General features: G+C 41.1%; 1 protein-coding gene across 2 annotated transcripts in view; it reads right to left on the reverse strand.

Annotated features, from left to right (window-relative positions):
- Positions 1–381: 381 nt before the first annotated feature.
- The window catches only part of ssbp4 (single stranded DNA binding protein 4), an 87,467-nt gene continuing 74,777 nt past the window's right edge, over positions 382–13,071 (reverse strand). Inside the window, exons 6-17 of one of the 2 annotated variants that reach the window (XM_053322813.1) lie at positions 12,742–12,825; positions 10,428–10,554; positions 10,221–10,288; positions 8,985–9,049; positions 7,888–7,933; positions 7,749–7,784; positions 7,558–7,612; positions 5,504–5,574; positions 5,323–5,401; positions 4,860–4,888; positions 4,660–4,761; positions 382–3,356 (exon numbers count right to left, since the gene is read on the reverse strand). In XM_053322813.1, coding sequence (XP_053178788.1) covers positions 3,276–3,356; positions 4,660–4,761; positions 4,860–4,888; positions 5,323–5,401; positions 5,504–5,574; positions 7,558–7,612; positions 7,749–7,784; positions 7,888–7,933; positions 8,985–9,049; positions 10,221–10,288; positions 10,428–10,554; positions 12,742–12,825 — 843 coding nt within the window. In that variant the 3' untranslated portion in view covers positions 382–3,275. Of the gene's footprint in view, positions 3,545–4,659; positions 4,762–4,859; positions 4,889–5,322; positions 5,402–5,503; positions 5,575–7,557; positions 7,613–7,748; positions 7,785–7,887; positions 7,934–8,984; positions 9,050–10,220; positions 10,289–10,427; positions 10,555–12,741; positions 12,826–13,071 lie in introns of both variants that reach the window. The other variant, XM_053322815.1, reaches the window with a different exon arrangement.

Here is a 13,071-nt window from a genome sequence, read left to right on the forward strand (position 1 = left end):
GATTGTGCCAAAAAGCTGTCACCTTAAATTTCCAAAGGGTTTATTAAATATGATAGGACATTCAATTTGAACGGTAAATTGGACAATAATAATGTCTCTTGACTTGTCCAAAGATTGAAAATGGAACATCCATTGGACATTTTGTTTTTAAAGATTAATAGGGTTTGAAGAAGCAAAACAAGGTTCAAAAGATCCTTCCTTACAAAGTAAAGTTGCAGCTTCTCGACGTGTAGTGCATACAACAGTGGCTGAAAGTCTGGAGCGCAGAGGAAGAGATTCAGAAACAAGGAAAAATCAAATGACATTTATTATTGATGCATTGTTTCTTTTTTGATAAGCAAATTATCTGTTTTTCTTTCAGTCTAAAGAAACTTTACAATATAAAGAAACATACAAAGAACATCTTTATTACCTACACAAGACACCTAAGTCCCTAAGACAAGATTCTGAACTATCCTACCATGAAATACAAAGCAAACCCAAGAGACAGACTGCTTCATATTGAATACTGCCGTGTCATCAGAAAGGACCATGAACGGTACAGGAGAATCATTGATATCCCCTTTCCTTGAATCCCCCACCCCTCCCAGACTCAACATAACCACCCTGCCCAACCAGCAAATCTTCCTAATGGTACAGTATTATACATCACAATAGAAGTACAGAGATGGCCAACGATCGATATACACAGAGGACTGAGAGAGGATCAGTGAGAGAGCTTCAATCTATACAACGCTATTACAGGAGCGAATAGCAAAGGACACAGTTTTCCCCCATATGTATTACTTTTTGATCTATTCTTAATTTAAAATGAGGTTCTCAAGTATTTTTTTTTCCTTTTTAAAAGTTTTCTTACATTGATAAAAATCCTTCATATTAAAAACTGCAATATGAGGTCACATGTTTTTTGTGAGAAGGTGGCCTTTGGAAAACAAAAAAAATCTGAATGATTATTCAAGGCCAATAGTAACATTTGACTGAAACATAAGGAGACAAGGGCAGAGTGAGGACGCCACAGCTGCAAGAGAAATAATTTTAATATCCTCGTTTGCTTCTCTCTGTCCGGTCCTCTCTCTGTCCTATCCTCCCTGCCACACAAGTCCTTAGCATACAGCCTGCATTTATTGTGTTACTGTATTCTATACACTTTTATGGAAATTTAGCCACATGAGCCAAATAGTTGGCGCATCCTTTCTCTATGAAAAAACATGGACAGTTTTATTTATAATTTACTTTCAGCTGTATTCATTGGTAGTGACTGACATATCAAAACATGTCAATGATATCAAAATGCATTATACAGTATTTACAAAAAAGGAAATTAAAGAGGAGGGGAGAGGGCTCGGTGAGGGGACTGGAGGAAAGAAGGGAGGTGTGTGTCACTACACTGAAAGAACACTTGAGAGAGTGTTTCTCAGGCCAAATCCTGGAGATGTCCCCGTTGAACCCTGGGTACAATCTGTTCACATTGATATATCAGAAAATTGATAAGTACATCACCATTACCCATAGAGGCTACACTTGTCGTAAAGTTACTGTTGGTTTGAACACAGCCATGAAGTGAGTGTGAGTGAGTATGATGCCATTTAAAATAACTTATCCCTTTGAAACAGTGACAGAGAGTTGATCAAGCTGAGGGCACATAACATACAGAGAAACAAATTAAATAGCGTAATATGTAACTATGCTTTTCTTTGTGTGCAGATTCTGTGGGCTTTAAATTTTCTTACTGTTGAACATATTTAAAATAAAAAACAATCTGCTGAAAACAATCCACAAAAATGGAAATATATCCATTAGAAAAGTATCCTGTTGTTGTTCCTCGCTTTAGACCGATGTGGCTGCAGGGCCTGTTAACCCCAAGGTGCATCACTCTGTTCCCATCATCAGCGCTGCTGCAGCCGCCCAACACTCTGGATCCATTATCCCATATATATGGGACTGGCTGAGGGAACTGGTCAGTGGAAGCTCCAATGAGACAGTTATTGAGCCTGTCTTGTCTGGGCAAAGAAAGTGGCTCATACAAGATCTGAGAGTTCAATCCAAACTCAAAGCAAGAACGCAGGCTCCATGAGTGTATCAGAGGTACCACTATGTCTCCAACTCCATAGAAGACACTGGCGAGAGAGACGAGTGAGTCCTGGGAGGAAAACAGTGCCACTTGGAGTCTACGGTGAGGTTGAAATCAAACAAAAGTGATGACGGGGAAGGAGCCACATTTTAGGATTCACAGACAACTTGTAAATAACACAATAAAACAACCACAATACAAGCTAAATATGTTGTATTTACAGTCAAGACCAAATCCACAGAGAGGATCCAAATGCTCTCTCTCTCTGTTACTGAATGAGAATGAGAAATGACACATGTCCTGACAATCATCACAGGATTTCATCACAGCCATTCCCACGCAGTAACAACACAGAATAGTATGATTAGGGGTGCTTATTAAGACAAGATAGCTAGACGTCCGATTATTCAGGTGTATCAGCAGACACTGTATCAGAAAACAGCAACGCTCTGAAAAAACCTCTGCTGTTACTGTATGGATAGTTTTAGCCCAGATAATAACACCTCAGCACAAACTACTGGGTGGAAAGAGTCAATTATTCAGATTACTCTCACTTTTGGAAGTTTATGTAATTGGTGCTACAAACGTTTAGATAGCAAAGACAAAGCTACAAGTTCAGTTTTAAGGAGAGGTATGTGAAGTGTGACTGACTGTGACAAAAACAAAACAAACATCAAATACCTAAAATCATGTAAACAGAAAAATCATTGTGCATTTTTCGAGTGTGTGCTTATTTTGTCATTGTTGATGCTGCTGCTGAGATAAAATGTGCCCTTTACAGGAAATCATAACTACATTAGGAGAATAATATCAATTATGAAAATTATAACAATAATATTATCATCATCAACAAAAATACAAACATTTAATGAAAACCATTCTTGTCCTAAAATAACATTATCAGTTCATTTCTTTTTATCATCCCTGCCAGCGGAGCAGAGTTATTGAATGAGGGGTTTTTTCATCCCCTGTCAGTCAACTACTGCGTGCCCTCATAAGTTATGATCAGCATGATGTAATGGAGTGGTGGTGGATGCAGAGGGGGCTCGATTGGGCTCGAATGCCACCCATGAGGGCAGGGTTTGGGTTTGGGAGAGACAGGCTTGGAGCAGGTTTTTGGGCTCTCACTGTCCTAGGCCCACGACGAGGCCCTGCAGGCGAGAAGAAGCGGAGAGGAGACCCTTCCTGTTGCTTGGAGGCTGTTTCATGTTCTTACACCCATTTTACACGCGTTGGGATGGGGGCCCTTGAGGGGAGTCCTGCTTTCCAGGGGCATCCCCAGGGGCTGTGTGGCACAGCACACCGTCCACGAGGAGGAGGAGGAGGAGTTAGGGAGGGAAGAGGGTAATGCAAGACGCACCAGGGCAGATTGGGAGAGGGAGATTGGGATAAAGGGAGATGAAAAAGAAATAAAATAAAATAAAAGATAAAATAAAAAAAAAATCACACACTCATCGTCATGTTGGGTGAATACTGTAAAGAGAGAAAAAAGAGAGGGAGGGGAGAAAAGATAAGCCAATACTATTTTAAACTTCTTATACTACCCAATTCAAGATAAAAGCAATACAACTAACTGAACTAAATGCCATGTCCAGTACACCAGCCTTATAGAGTATATGTTACACATAACAATTAACCCTCTCTAACTGATCTTCTATGTCAGTAAACCAGCAGCAAGCAAAGCATAGTCCAGCCCAAGGAGAAAATGTTAGGGAATTTCAGATCAAAGTGAAGATACTGTAGCAAAATGTTGATGTCAGTGTCACATTAATCACTATATGACATTCTCTCCATGCAGCAGAGAAAGCATATTATGTGGTTCTCTTCCATGCTCGTGTTTATGCATGCTGGGTTTTTTGAGAGTGTGTTGGGTGAAGCTGGGAACACAGTACACAATATAAAAAGATTGATTATAAACTCAATTTGGCCATGAGGACTTATATCTAGATTGAGGAGATTCAGCAGTACTGGTCTGTGCAAAATAAAGCACATCACATGATCTCACAGAGCACAGGTTTAGGATTTCAATAACATGTCCCATAATTAAGTCTAAAAACCAGATGGAGCAAAAGTATATCAAATAAACTTGTGATTTGGACAATATCGGAATGTGATCCTGCATTCTTTAAGTGGGTTAACTGAAAATCTGAGCAGAGGTGACTTAAGCTGCGTTTCGACCAGAGGAACTTTCCCCAGGGACTAGGAAGCTTTTCAGGAACTCTACCCACGTTTCCACCAAAGCGATCAGGATCTAAATTAAGTCTCAGGGAGACTCCCCCCTCCTAAAGTCCCTGCTGGGGTGTAGTACTTTTCAAAAATGCAGGAACTTTGGGGGTGGGGTTTGAAGGCATGACCATTGCTGATTGTTCAAACACGCACAGTGCAGATGCTTCAACTTGTGTACTGCTTCATTCATAAAGTAATGAAGTACTCTAGTATTGGAACCTTTGGTCGAAACAGGGCTTAATCTGCAGATGTAATTTATTAGGTATGTGATTGGCCAAGCCTTGTCACAGTCAGATAACATTTGAGAGCTTCTTCAAATTTGTTCCCAGCTTAAGAGGTGTGCTGCATCCTTTGGTACTCACACTTTCACTTTGGAATGGGTTTAAAAAGTTGCCTGCCATCTCGCCGTCATCCCGCGGAGTGCCGGGGGGATTGTTCATGCCTGCCATGTTGTTAGGAGAATTCTACAACACAGAGGAAACCAAACGATAAAAATACAAAACTCTCACAGATGAGACCGATCCACATACAAACATAGAGACAGACAGATAGTCAGTCTTACCTTTGGCAACCCATCCATGTCACCAGAGCCTGTGATCAGAGAATACTGAATCATTATTAGGTAATGGTTAATTGCCCCAAGTAAACATACATCAGTTCAGGATATCCAGTTCTAGTAGAAACAGTCGGCCTCCTAACAGGTAATGGCCTCTAATTAAACTATTTGTTTCTGATACAGATGAGGACCAACTTTACTGGCTTCACTGGTCACGTCTCACCTATCTACAAGATCAATTGGCCTCCTCACCGCCCCGCTAATCTGTTTTTGCTTTGATCAATATTCAGAGGATGGTGAACACTTCCTCTACCAGCCATAAGAGGGCAGAGTGTTACTTCTAAAGGTTCACCACAGAAAGCAACCGGTTTCACTGAAGAGCTCATACTAAGTGCCTGCTGCATTCATTGCTAATGTATAAGCACTAATATACAGTGTATGGTTAGGTTAAGTGTCTTTGAGCACTCACCTAGTGATCCGTTCATATGATGCTGCTCCATAGCACCCATTCCACCCATTGGCCCATCAGGACCTGGTCCCATTGGGAACTATGGAAAAACAACATTTTAGAATTTACAAAGGTCATTGATCTGAAAGTACTTATTATTTATTTATTCAGGGTCAAAATTGAACAAAATGACATTACTCACACTAGGTCTGTTTCCACCAGGGCCAATGGGGTTCATCATTGTGTAGATGTTTTCACTTGAGTTTGTTGAATCTATGAAGAAAAAAAACAGTTGGATGCTTACAATCTGTAAGGAAATGTGTTCCTCCTACCCTAGAAATTATTGTACATAAGCTCTAGCTCTGTCTGTTCTCATATCTACTATATATCTAATCTTTCCAAAAAATGTCAAAAAAGATGTTGGATTTGGGATATTGGTGTTAATGAATGTGAAATAACGAGTTGAGCAGCACAGAGGTGACTGTAGTGGTACTGTCTTCAAGTGTGTTTGACATTATTTCAGTTTAATTTTACCATTTGTACAATACATTCAGCTAGAGCCTGGACATGTTCTTATTTCTGCTGTATGGAACAAAGACAGGCTGTAGTTACTGTAAGTGCCAGTACATAATGTCAGTGAATGTGTCTGTCAATCAATCTACTCTCTGCCATGTACAATAAAGGAAACCCCATTATCTCCTATTCCTACAATCAGGAGATTAGACCAAGTTATTATTTGGACAACGACTGGTACATGCTGTTTCACTCCTCATGTGTCTGTCTGTCCTGAAAATATTCAAAAGGATGAGGTGACCTTGATCTGACATTGCAGGCAGAAAGTTGTGAGTAGGAGACTGAGAAAAGCAGGAATAAATACGAATAAAAGATTGAAATAGGGGGAAAGTCTGGATGCAGGATGTACAAAGTGGTGGAGAGATTCTTGGTTGTTAGTGTCCCTGAATCTAGCTATTGTTGTCGTGACTGGAGGAGTGGTGGGGGCGGGTGGGCAATACTGAGTGGGAGGTGTGCATTTTTGTGGGAGGTAGGTATGTGTGTGTGTGTGTGTGTGCATGAGTGTTTGTGCTCAGTCTTGGCGACTGCAGTGGAAATATGATTTCCCTCCCGGTGTACATGTGAGCAGGAGCGTTTTGTGCTAAAGGTTGCCCCGGCAACGTATCACAATAGACGTACGTATATAAATAATAAATAGTGGACACAAAAAGAAGCTCTCCACAGGCCAACAGAAACAGAACATCTACAGGATATCAGCCCACAGTGTTTTGTTCTCAGCTAATCCTCCATAGACAGACACTAGATCGATGGGTCAGAGCTGAGATGGATCACTCAGTTGATTGCAGACTGACATGCCTCTGCTTCCCTTTTATAAAACTGTCTCGACTGTGAGAAAACACGGCTAACAACACCACAAAAGAAAATGGTGAAAACAAATGGAATACCACTTGTCCAATAAGTCTTACATGTGACACATTTACTTCAATGGAGGGAACATTTGAAATTTAGTGTGCATGTGTCACTTATAACATCACATTAAAGGACGGGTTCAACATTTTTCAAGTTTGTCCTAAAACAACAGTTAGGTTCCCAAATGAACATTGTTTCTTGCTGTAACCATTCCTCCTGTTCCATCTTGCCATTAGAAGAGCCTTCATAATGCACTTTTAATTTAAGTAATGGCAGACAAAATCCACAGCCCTCCTTCTATGCAAAAAAAATTATTTAAAAGTTTATTTGAAGCTAATATGAGGCTTCGTGAGTCCCAATTAGTCAAATCAAGTAAACATACTGTCTTTTTAGTGCCAAATTCCCTCTTTTTGTTACAATACTTCCACCACGGCTCAAAAGGAAAACAGGATTTTTTTTTACTAAAAAGACAAACTATGGAAGATTTACTTGATTTACTCAGAGGCTGAAGTCTTACATTATCTTCAAATAAACTTTTAAATGCATTTTTTCTTCAAACGAGGACTTTGTCCCACATTATTTACACTGTAAGCACATTTGTTTGGGATCTTTTAACTGTTTTAAGACATATATTTGAAAGTTGTGAACCTATCCCATAAGCTGAATACACTATTTGACCATTTATCAATTTCTTTCACGTACACTGCCAGTCTCTCAAAGACAGATATGTATCTGACAGAGAACCGGTTTGATGTTTCTTTCATAGAGCCCTCATTCAGTGAACAGTGGGAAAAAGAGTACAAATCAGAAGGGAAACTAAAGTGTATATCTCACCTCCAGGGCTAGGCATGATGGGAGTTCCTGGTGGGCCGCCTCCCCCTGGAGGGCCCTGAGGGGTGAAGCGAGAGAGGAAAAGAGAAATAAGTGCTGAGTGCATCTAGATGGCAGCGTGCCTGTTAGATATCACTGCATGACAGGTAATTTATGGCCCACGGTCAAACATGAGTCCATGACGGGACACTTACCACATAGTTGCCTGGAGATGAAGATGAATAAGCTATCTGTGGAGAGAAGAGATCCGAGGTGAAACAAAACACGGGACACGGTTATTGTAAACACACTCAGTCATATGGTGAGATAACGACGTGGGAGAATGTAACTCACTGAGTTGGTGTTGGGATTTGGCCAGGGACCTCTTCCTCCAGGACCCCTGCAGAAGAAAACAGAGAAAAGAGATTCAGATATTTAATAGAAGATTTCTGGCAAACAAAACAGCTGAATGTACCAGTTTTTCAGAAGCCAGGTGGTTTTGTCTTAAAGGTGCTATATGTAACAATTTTGTTTTCTATTGCTAATGAGTGAATGAATTGTAACTTAAAAAGTGAGATCTTGAGAGAGAATCCAAAGAATGTGACGTTTATGTGCGCTCCAGAGTGGCAGGCTGTGACACTAGCTAACATTAGCTTAGAAATTAAGCCTGCTAACTTCGAAACTGAGCTGGCTTTCTTCCTATTGGACAGGTGAGCTAACTTTACTCCAAAGGGTTTGAAATATATTGTGGTTTTAGCTGGCTAACGTTAGTGCCGCTGCACTGTTTCTGAATCTTACATATTGCACATTTAAACTCATAAATCCCATCTCTTCATTAAAATGCACTGCAAGCACAACGCTAATGCTAAATAATCCAAAGTTCTTAAACAAACATTCCTAATTTCTTTTAAATAAAAAACCAGGATGAGTATTAGAAAACCTTTTTGCATAGCGATGTCTAATTTGAATTTGATTTGATCTTACTGTATGTAATCAGTTAATTCGGCTTACTGGGATTTGATTAAAGGATAGCTTATCACATCCTGTTGGTGACAACAACATAACTTTTCTCAACTAACATTGTTGCTGAGATTTGGGGACAAGTCACTGCACCAAGGCGAAAGCGCCAGCCAATCCTCATTTTTACTGTACTTTTTCAAAGGAACAAAACAAAGGCAAAGGCTGCAACTGTCTATAAATGCCCACTTGTAAATTTTGCAGACTAAGATCCTGGTTCAAGTTTGACAAACCATACTCATTGTGGTTTTGCTGACATAGATTTTTATCCCCATATCTCAGCAATTGACTTGATGAGGAAACTGTTCCCATAACTGCTTGAAATGGCCAAAAATCTAAAATTTCCCCAAAGCTTCTAATGAGGCTTTACTCTGGCAGCAAGAATTATACACAATTGACAACTTTCATTTTCTTCTTTTTTTTCGTTTACTAACATGTTCATGCCCGGCATCCCTGGCCCCATGGAATTTGGAGGAGGCCTCATCCCTCCGCCGTAGTTCTGCACAAAGAGAGGAACACAAAGTCAGCATGGCATCTCACACCTGCTCGGTCTACATCAAACAGAAAGGTCTGAATCTTAATGAAGGTCAGCCATGATCATGTCTCCTACTAATTAGTGTGTATATGGACTGTGTGTGGGCAGAGTGTGTGCAAGTTGTGTGTCTGTGTGTTGTGTGTCTTCATATACATGTATGTATCACTATGCTCCCCTCTGTGTGTTGGTGTTTATGTTTTTATGACTGCGCAGCAGGCCGGTTTGGCTGGCACCACATGTGTGTACTGTGTGTGTGTGTGTGTGTGTGTGTGTGTGTGTGTGTCTGTCTGCGTGTGTGACTGAGACGAGAGAGAGGGAGTAGGGGGCAGGCCAGAGAGCAGCTCCACTCAGAGGCAGAGTTTTGTTCAGCAGACGATTACACTTGTCAAGCAGATGCCACACCAGCTGCTGGTACGCTCACTGCCAAAGTCACCGAGCCAGGGTGGCACAGAGAGGGGCCGAGGGGCACAGGGTGTGTGTGTGTGTGTCTTTGTGTGAGGTGATGTTGGAGAGGGAGGTGGTTGGGTGCCGAATGAAGCAGCTGTCCAGTAATGGTAATTCAAAAGGACACTGTTGTTTAAGCATCTTATGTATTACACTGAATCACATTGACAAAAAATTAGTTGATAAAAGGACACCAACAATGCCAAAGCAAACTGTCAGTCTAAATGTATTGGCTCTGAGTTGTTTGAGTATTACACCCCTGTTTGTCTCCCTAGGTGGGAGGCTGCAAGTAGGATTTAACATGTAGATCTGGCGTTGGTAGTGGGTGCACTCTGGTCAGAGCCAAGCTAACCATCAAAGCGCTTCTGACTTTTACAGGCAAAGTTAAAAGGCTGGCAGAACCAGATTTTCTCTTCAGTGGAGAGGGAGGATTATCTGCATGCAGTTTATAGGCTGCTGTTTTTATAGTAGGCTTTAATGAAGCACAACCAAACACTGGGTTTATTCATAAATTGATATTCCAAGCACCAAATTAGGCTGTGTGGCAGCTGCAGTGTGGGAGTGCAGTGGGCTGGTAGAGCTGAAGGACGCCTTCCACTGTCCTGACTGGCTTAAATAACTCAGTCCTTTGTGCTTTATGAGTTTTAGATTATGTATGACTGTTTCAGCACTGTGTGCACTTGCTACCTACCTGTGGGCCCATGCCTCCCATGCCCCGGGGGGGATTCATTCTCATTGGGCCCCCCATGTTTGGATGTCCTGTGATCACACAAAGAAAGTATAGCTTGTTATTATGTCAGTGCTGTTTAGTTTAGTAATAATTCCATAAATGAAGAGAAATCGTTCACATTCAGAGACCAATATGAGATCAGTAGTTATCCCTCATGTGCTTCAGTACCTTGAGGTCTGGTGGGGTCCAGACTGTTTGGCAGGAGAGGCTGTGACCCCGGGATGCTCCCAGGAGGCTGATTTGGCATACGGAGGGGGGGCCTTGGGCCACCTGGGTACCGCGGAGACATGAATGGCTGCAGGAAGGACAAGAGAAGGGCAATGGTTGGTTTATTTCAAGTTGATGAAAAGATGAATACATGTCCAATTTCTTAATGGCTAATGGTTTTCACTTGAACAGATTTTAATCATCATGCCCAATTTCAAAACTCTGAGAAGAGGCTATGCACAAAGCAAATTTTCACAGCACATTTCATTCAATATATGCAAAACAGTAGAAGGCAGCAGCTAAAATCAGTAAACTGAACAACAGAAAAGTAACTGAGTTAAGATTTTCCCTAATTATATTTATTATAAAAAGTTAATAAAGACGTTTCACCATATTTACTATCCTCAACTGAAAAAGAAAACACTTTGATGTCAGGTAGTCAGGCATTTATATTGACAATATTTATTTATAGGAAGTGGTGTATAATGAAAACAGCAGCAGTCATAAAACAGACTTCTAAAGAAATGAAATAGAGATTAAATGACTTAAAAACAACCCACAAAAGAAAATATGTCTTATAAAATACACAAACCACCACAATGTACATATCTTAAGAGTGCCACTGAGTTCAATTTAATAACCATACATCCATAAATCTCTGTCCTCTTATAGACAAATGTTATGTTCATTTATTATGGGCTGATAATTTTCTTAAGTGTCTTAAATTACGTTTTTTTAGGTCACAAATATAAAAAAAATTGTACATGATAAACAATGCTCATACTTGTGGGTAATGAAGGAGTCAGCACAAGGCACAAATGACTTTCATCTGTATTTATCTAACTTGCTGCGTTATGCGTTATCGTCACAAGTCAGCAGGGGGAGCTATTGTGTTGAAGAACAATTCACCTTATTGGTTTTGTTACTTTTTCCCAAAAAAGGAGGGGCTTGTCATTAAGTTCTGGAAAGTAAGACCTCAGGTGGTAAAATCCATTAGGATAAAGGTAAAGGAGGACAGATAAGAGAGAAGGAGAGAGAAAGAAAACACGCAAAACAGAAACTTTTGGAAGCACAATATGGGAGAGGGAAAGTAAAGCAGGAGACCAAGAGAAACATGTTGGATGGGAGGAAGGGGAAAGAAGAGCCGCAGCAATGTTCTACATCTTAAGATTTGCCGGTTTTGTGCAGCTGCACATGTGCTGGCCATTTTCCCACCGTGTCTGTATCACCAGACACCAATGCTACAAAATAACCCAAAACCCCAGTTTGTGATACATAACAGAAAATGAAGACACCATCCACACAGATGTTTCAGCAGAGGGGGGACAAGAACATGCTGGCCGAGACACACATACAGAGCCAGCTCACAACTAGTGAATAATGTAAAGCACCCCAGACAGATGGTTTTCAGAATTTCCTATGAGAGCACGCTGCAACTACAAATACCCTCATCCAGTGAAGCCATATTATAGAGTCAGATGATAAGAATTAATTCCCAACTCAATCCAACTATTTTAGCATCAAGGGGGAAACATGCTGATTTCAATAGCGATTGGGTCGGAGTTGTGTGTTTTGGTCACGGAGCATGAACAGAAGAATAATGTTCATATCATCATCTTTCTCACAGAGATAAGCACAGACAACACAAATACAACAAAAGACTGGCTCTCAGTGGTAATTATGTAGTGTTTATTATTTGTGTGTGTGTGTGTGTGTGTGTGTGTGTGTGTGTGTGTGTGTGTGTGTGTGTGTGTGCGTGCGTGTTTGGGGCAAGTAGAAGGCCAGTTATATAATCTTAGATAGCCTTTGAGGCGTGGACTGACTTGCTACTGTTTTCTCTTTTACCCTCCTCTCCTCTCCTCCTTGACCAAGTTGTGGTGGGTTTGTACGCGAGGAGCTGCGCCGCGTCAGGCTGTGCTGCAATATTAATGGTCTATTGATGGATTATGGGATGGTGAGTGCTGGGCTGAGGGAGGGAGAAGGCCCTCCAGATGCACCTCCACTCCTTGCAGCTGGGCCAACACAGCTAAATTATTCATCCAACCCACCGCCGTGGATGCTGCCTGTCCTGTCTGTTGGCATAACAAGGGACCTGTGCTCTGTTTGTACACTGTTGTTGTGTGAGTGAGTGAGTGAGTGAGTGAGTGAGTGAGTGAGTGAGTGAGTGAGTGAGTGAGTGAGTGAGTGAGTGAGTGAGTGACACAGCAGGCTTAAAGATGGAACTACAACACATCAGCTGAGGGGAAAAAAGACTGTGTACGTGTGTCCGTCTTACCTGTCCGTGAGGTCCCATCATGGGATTACTGGGGTTATGTGGGGGTGGTTGCGTGTGAGGGGAAGGCTGAGATCCTGGAGGACCCTGGTGAAGAAAAAACAAAGATGTTATTTAAGAGCGACAAAATTGTAGGTGGTGATATTCAAACTTCTTTGGGAAAAATATTATATTCAACAAACCCTTTTCTGAGCAAGCACAGTCTAAGTTATCATTAGAAAGGACAGAGTGATACAATGTTTAAAGGGTCGATTCACCAAAATACAACCCCCCCCCCAAAAAAAAAGCCATATTTTTTCAAGTTACTCATTCTATTTAGCCATGCAGGTAAAT

This window comes from Scomber japonicus, chromosome 7 (assembly GCF_027409825.1).
Source record: "Scomber japonicus isolate fScoJap1 chromosome 7, fScoJap1.pri, whole genome shotgun sequence".
Classification (NCBI taxonomy): Eukaryota; Metazoa; Chordata; class Actinopteri; order Scombriformes; family Scombridae; genus Scomber; species Scomber japonicus.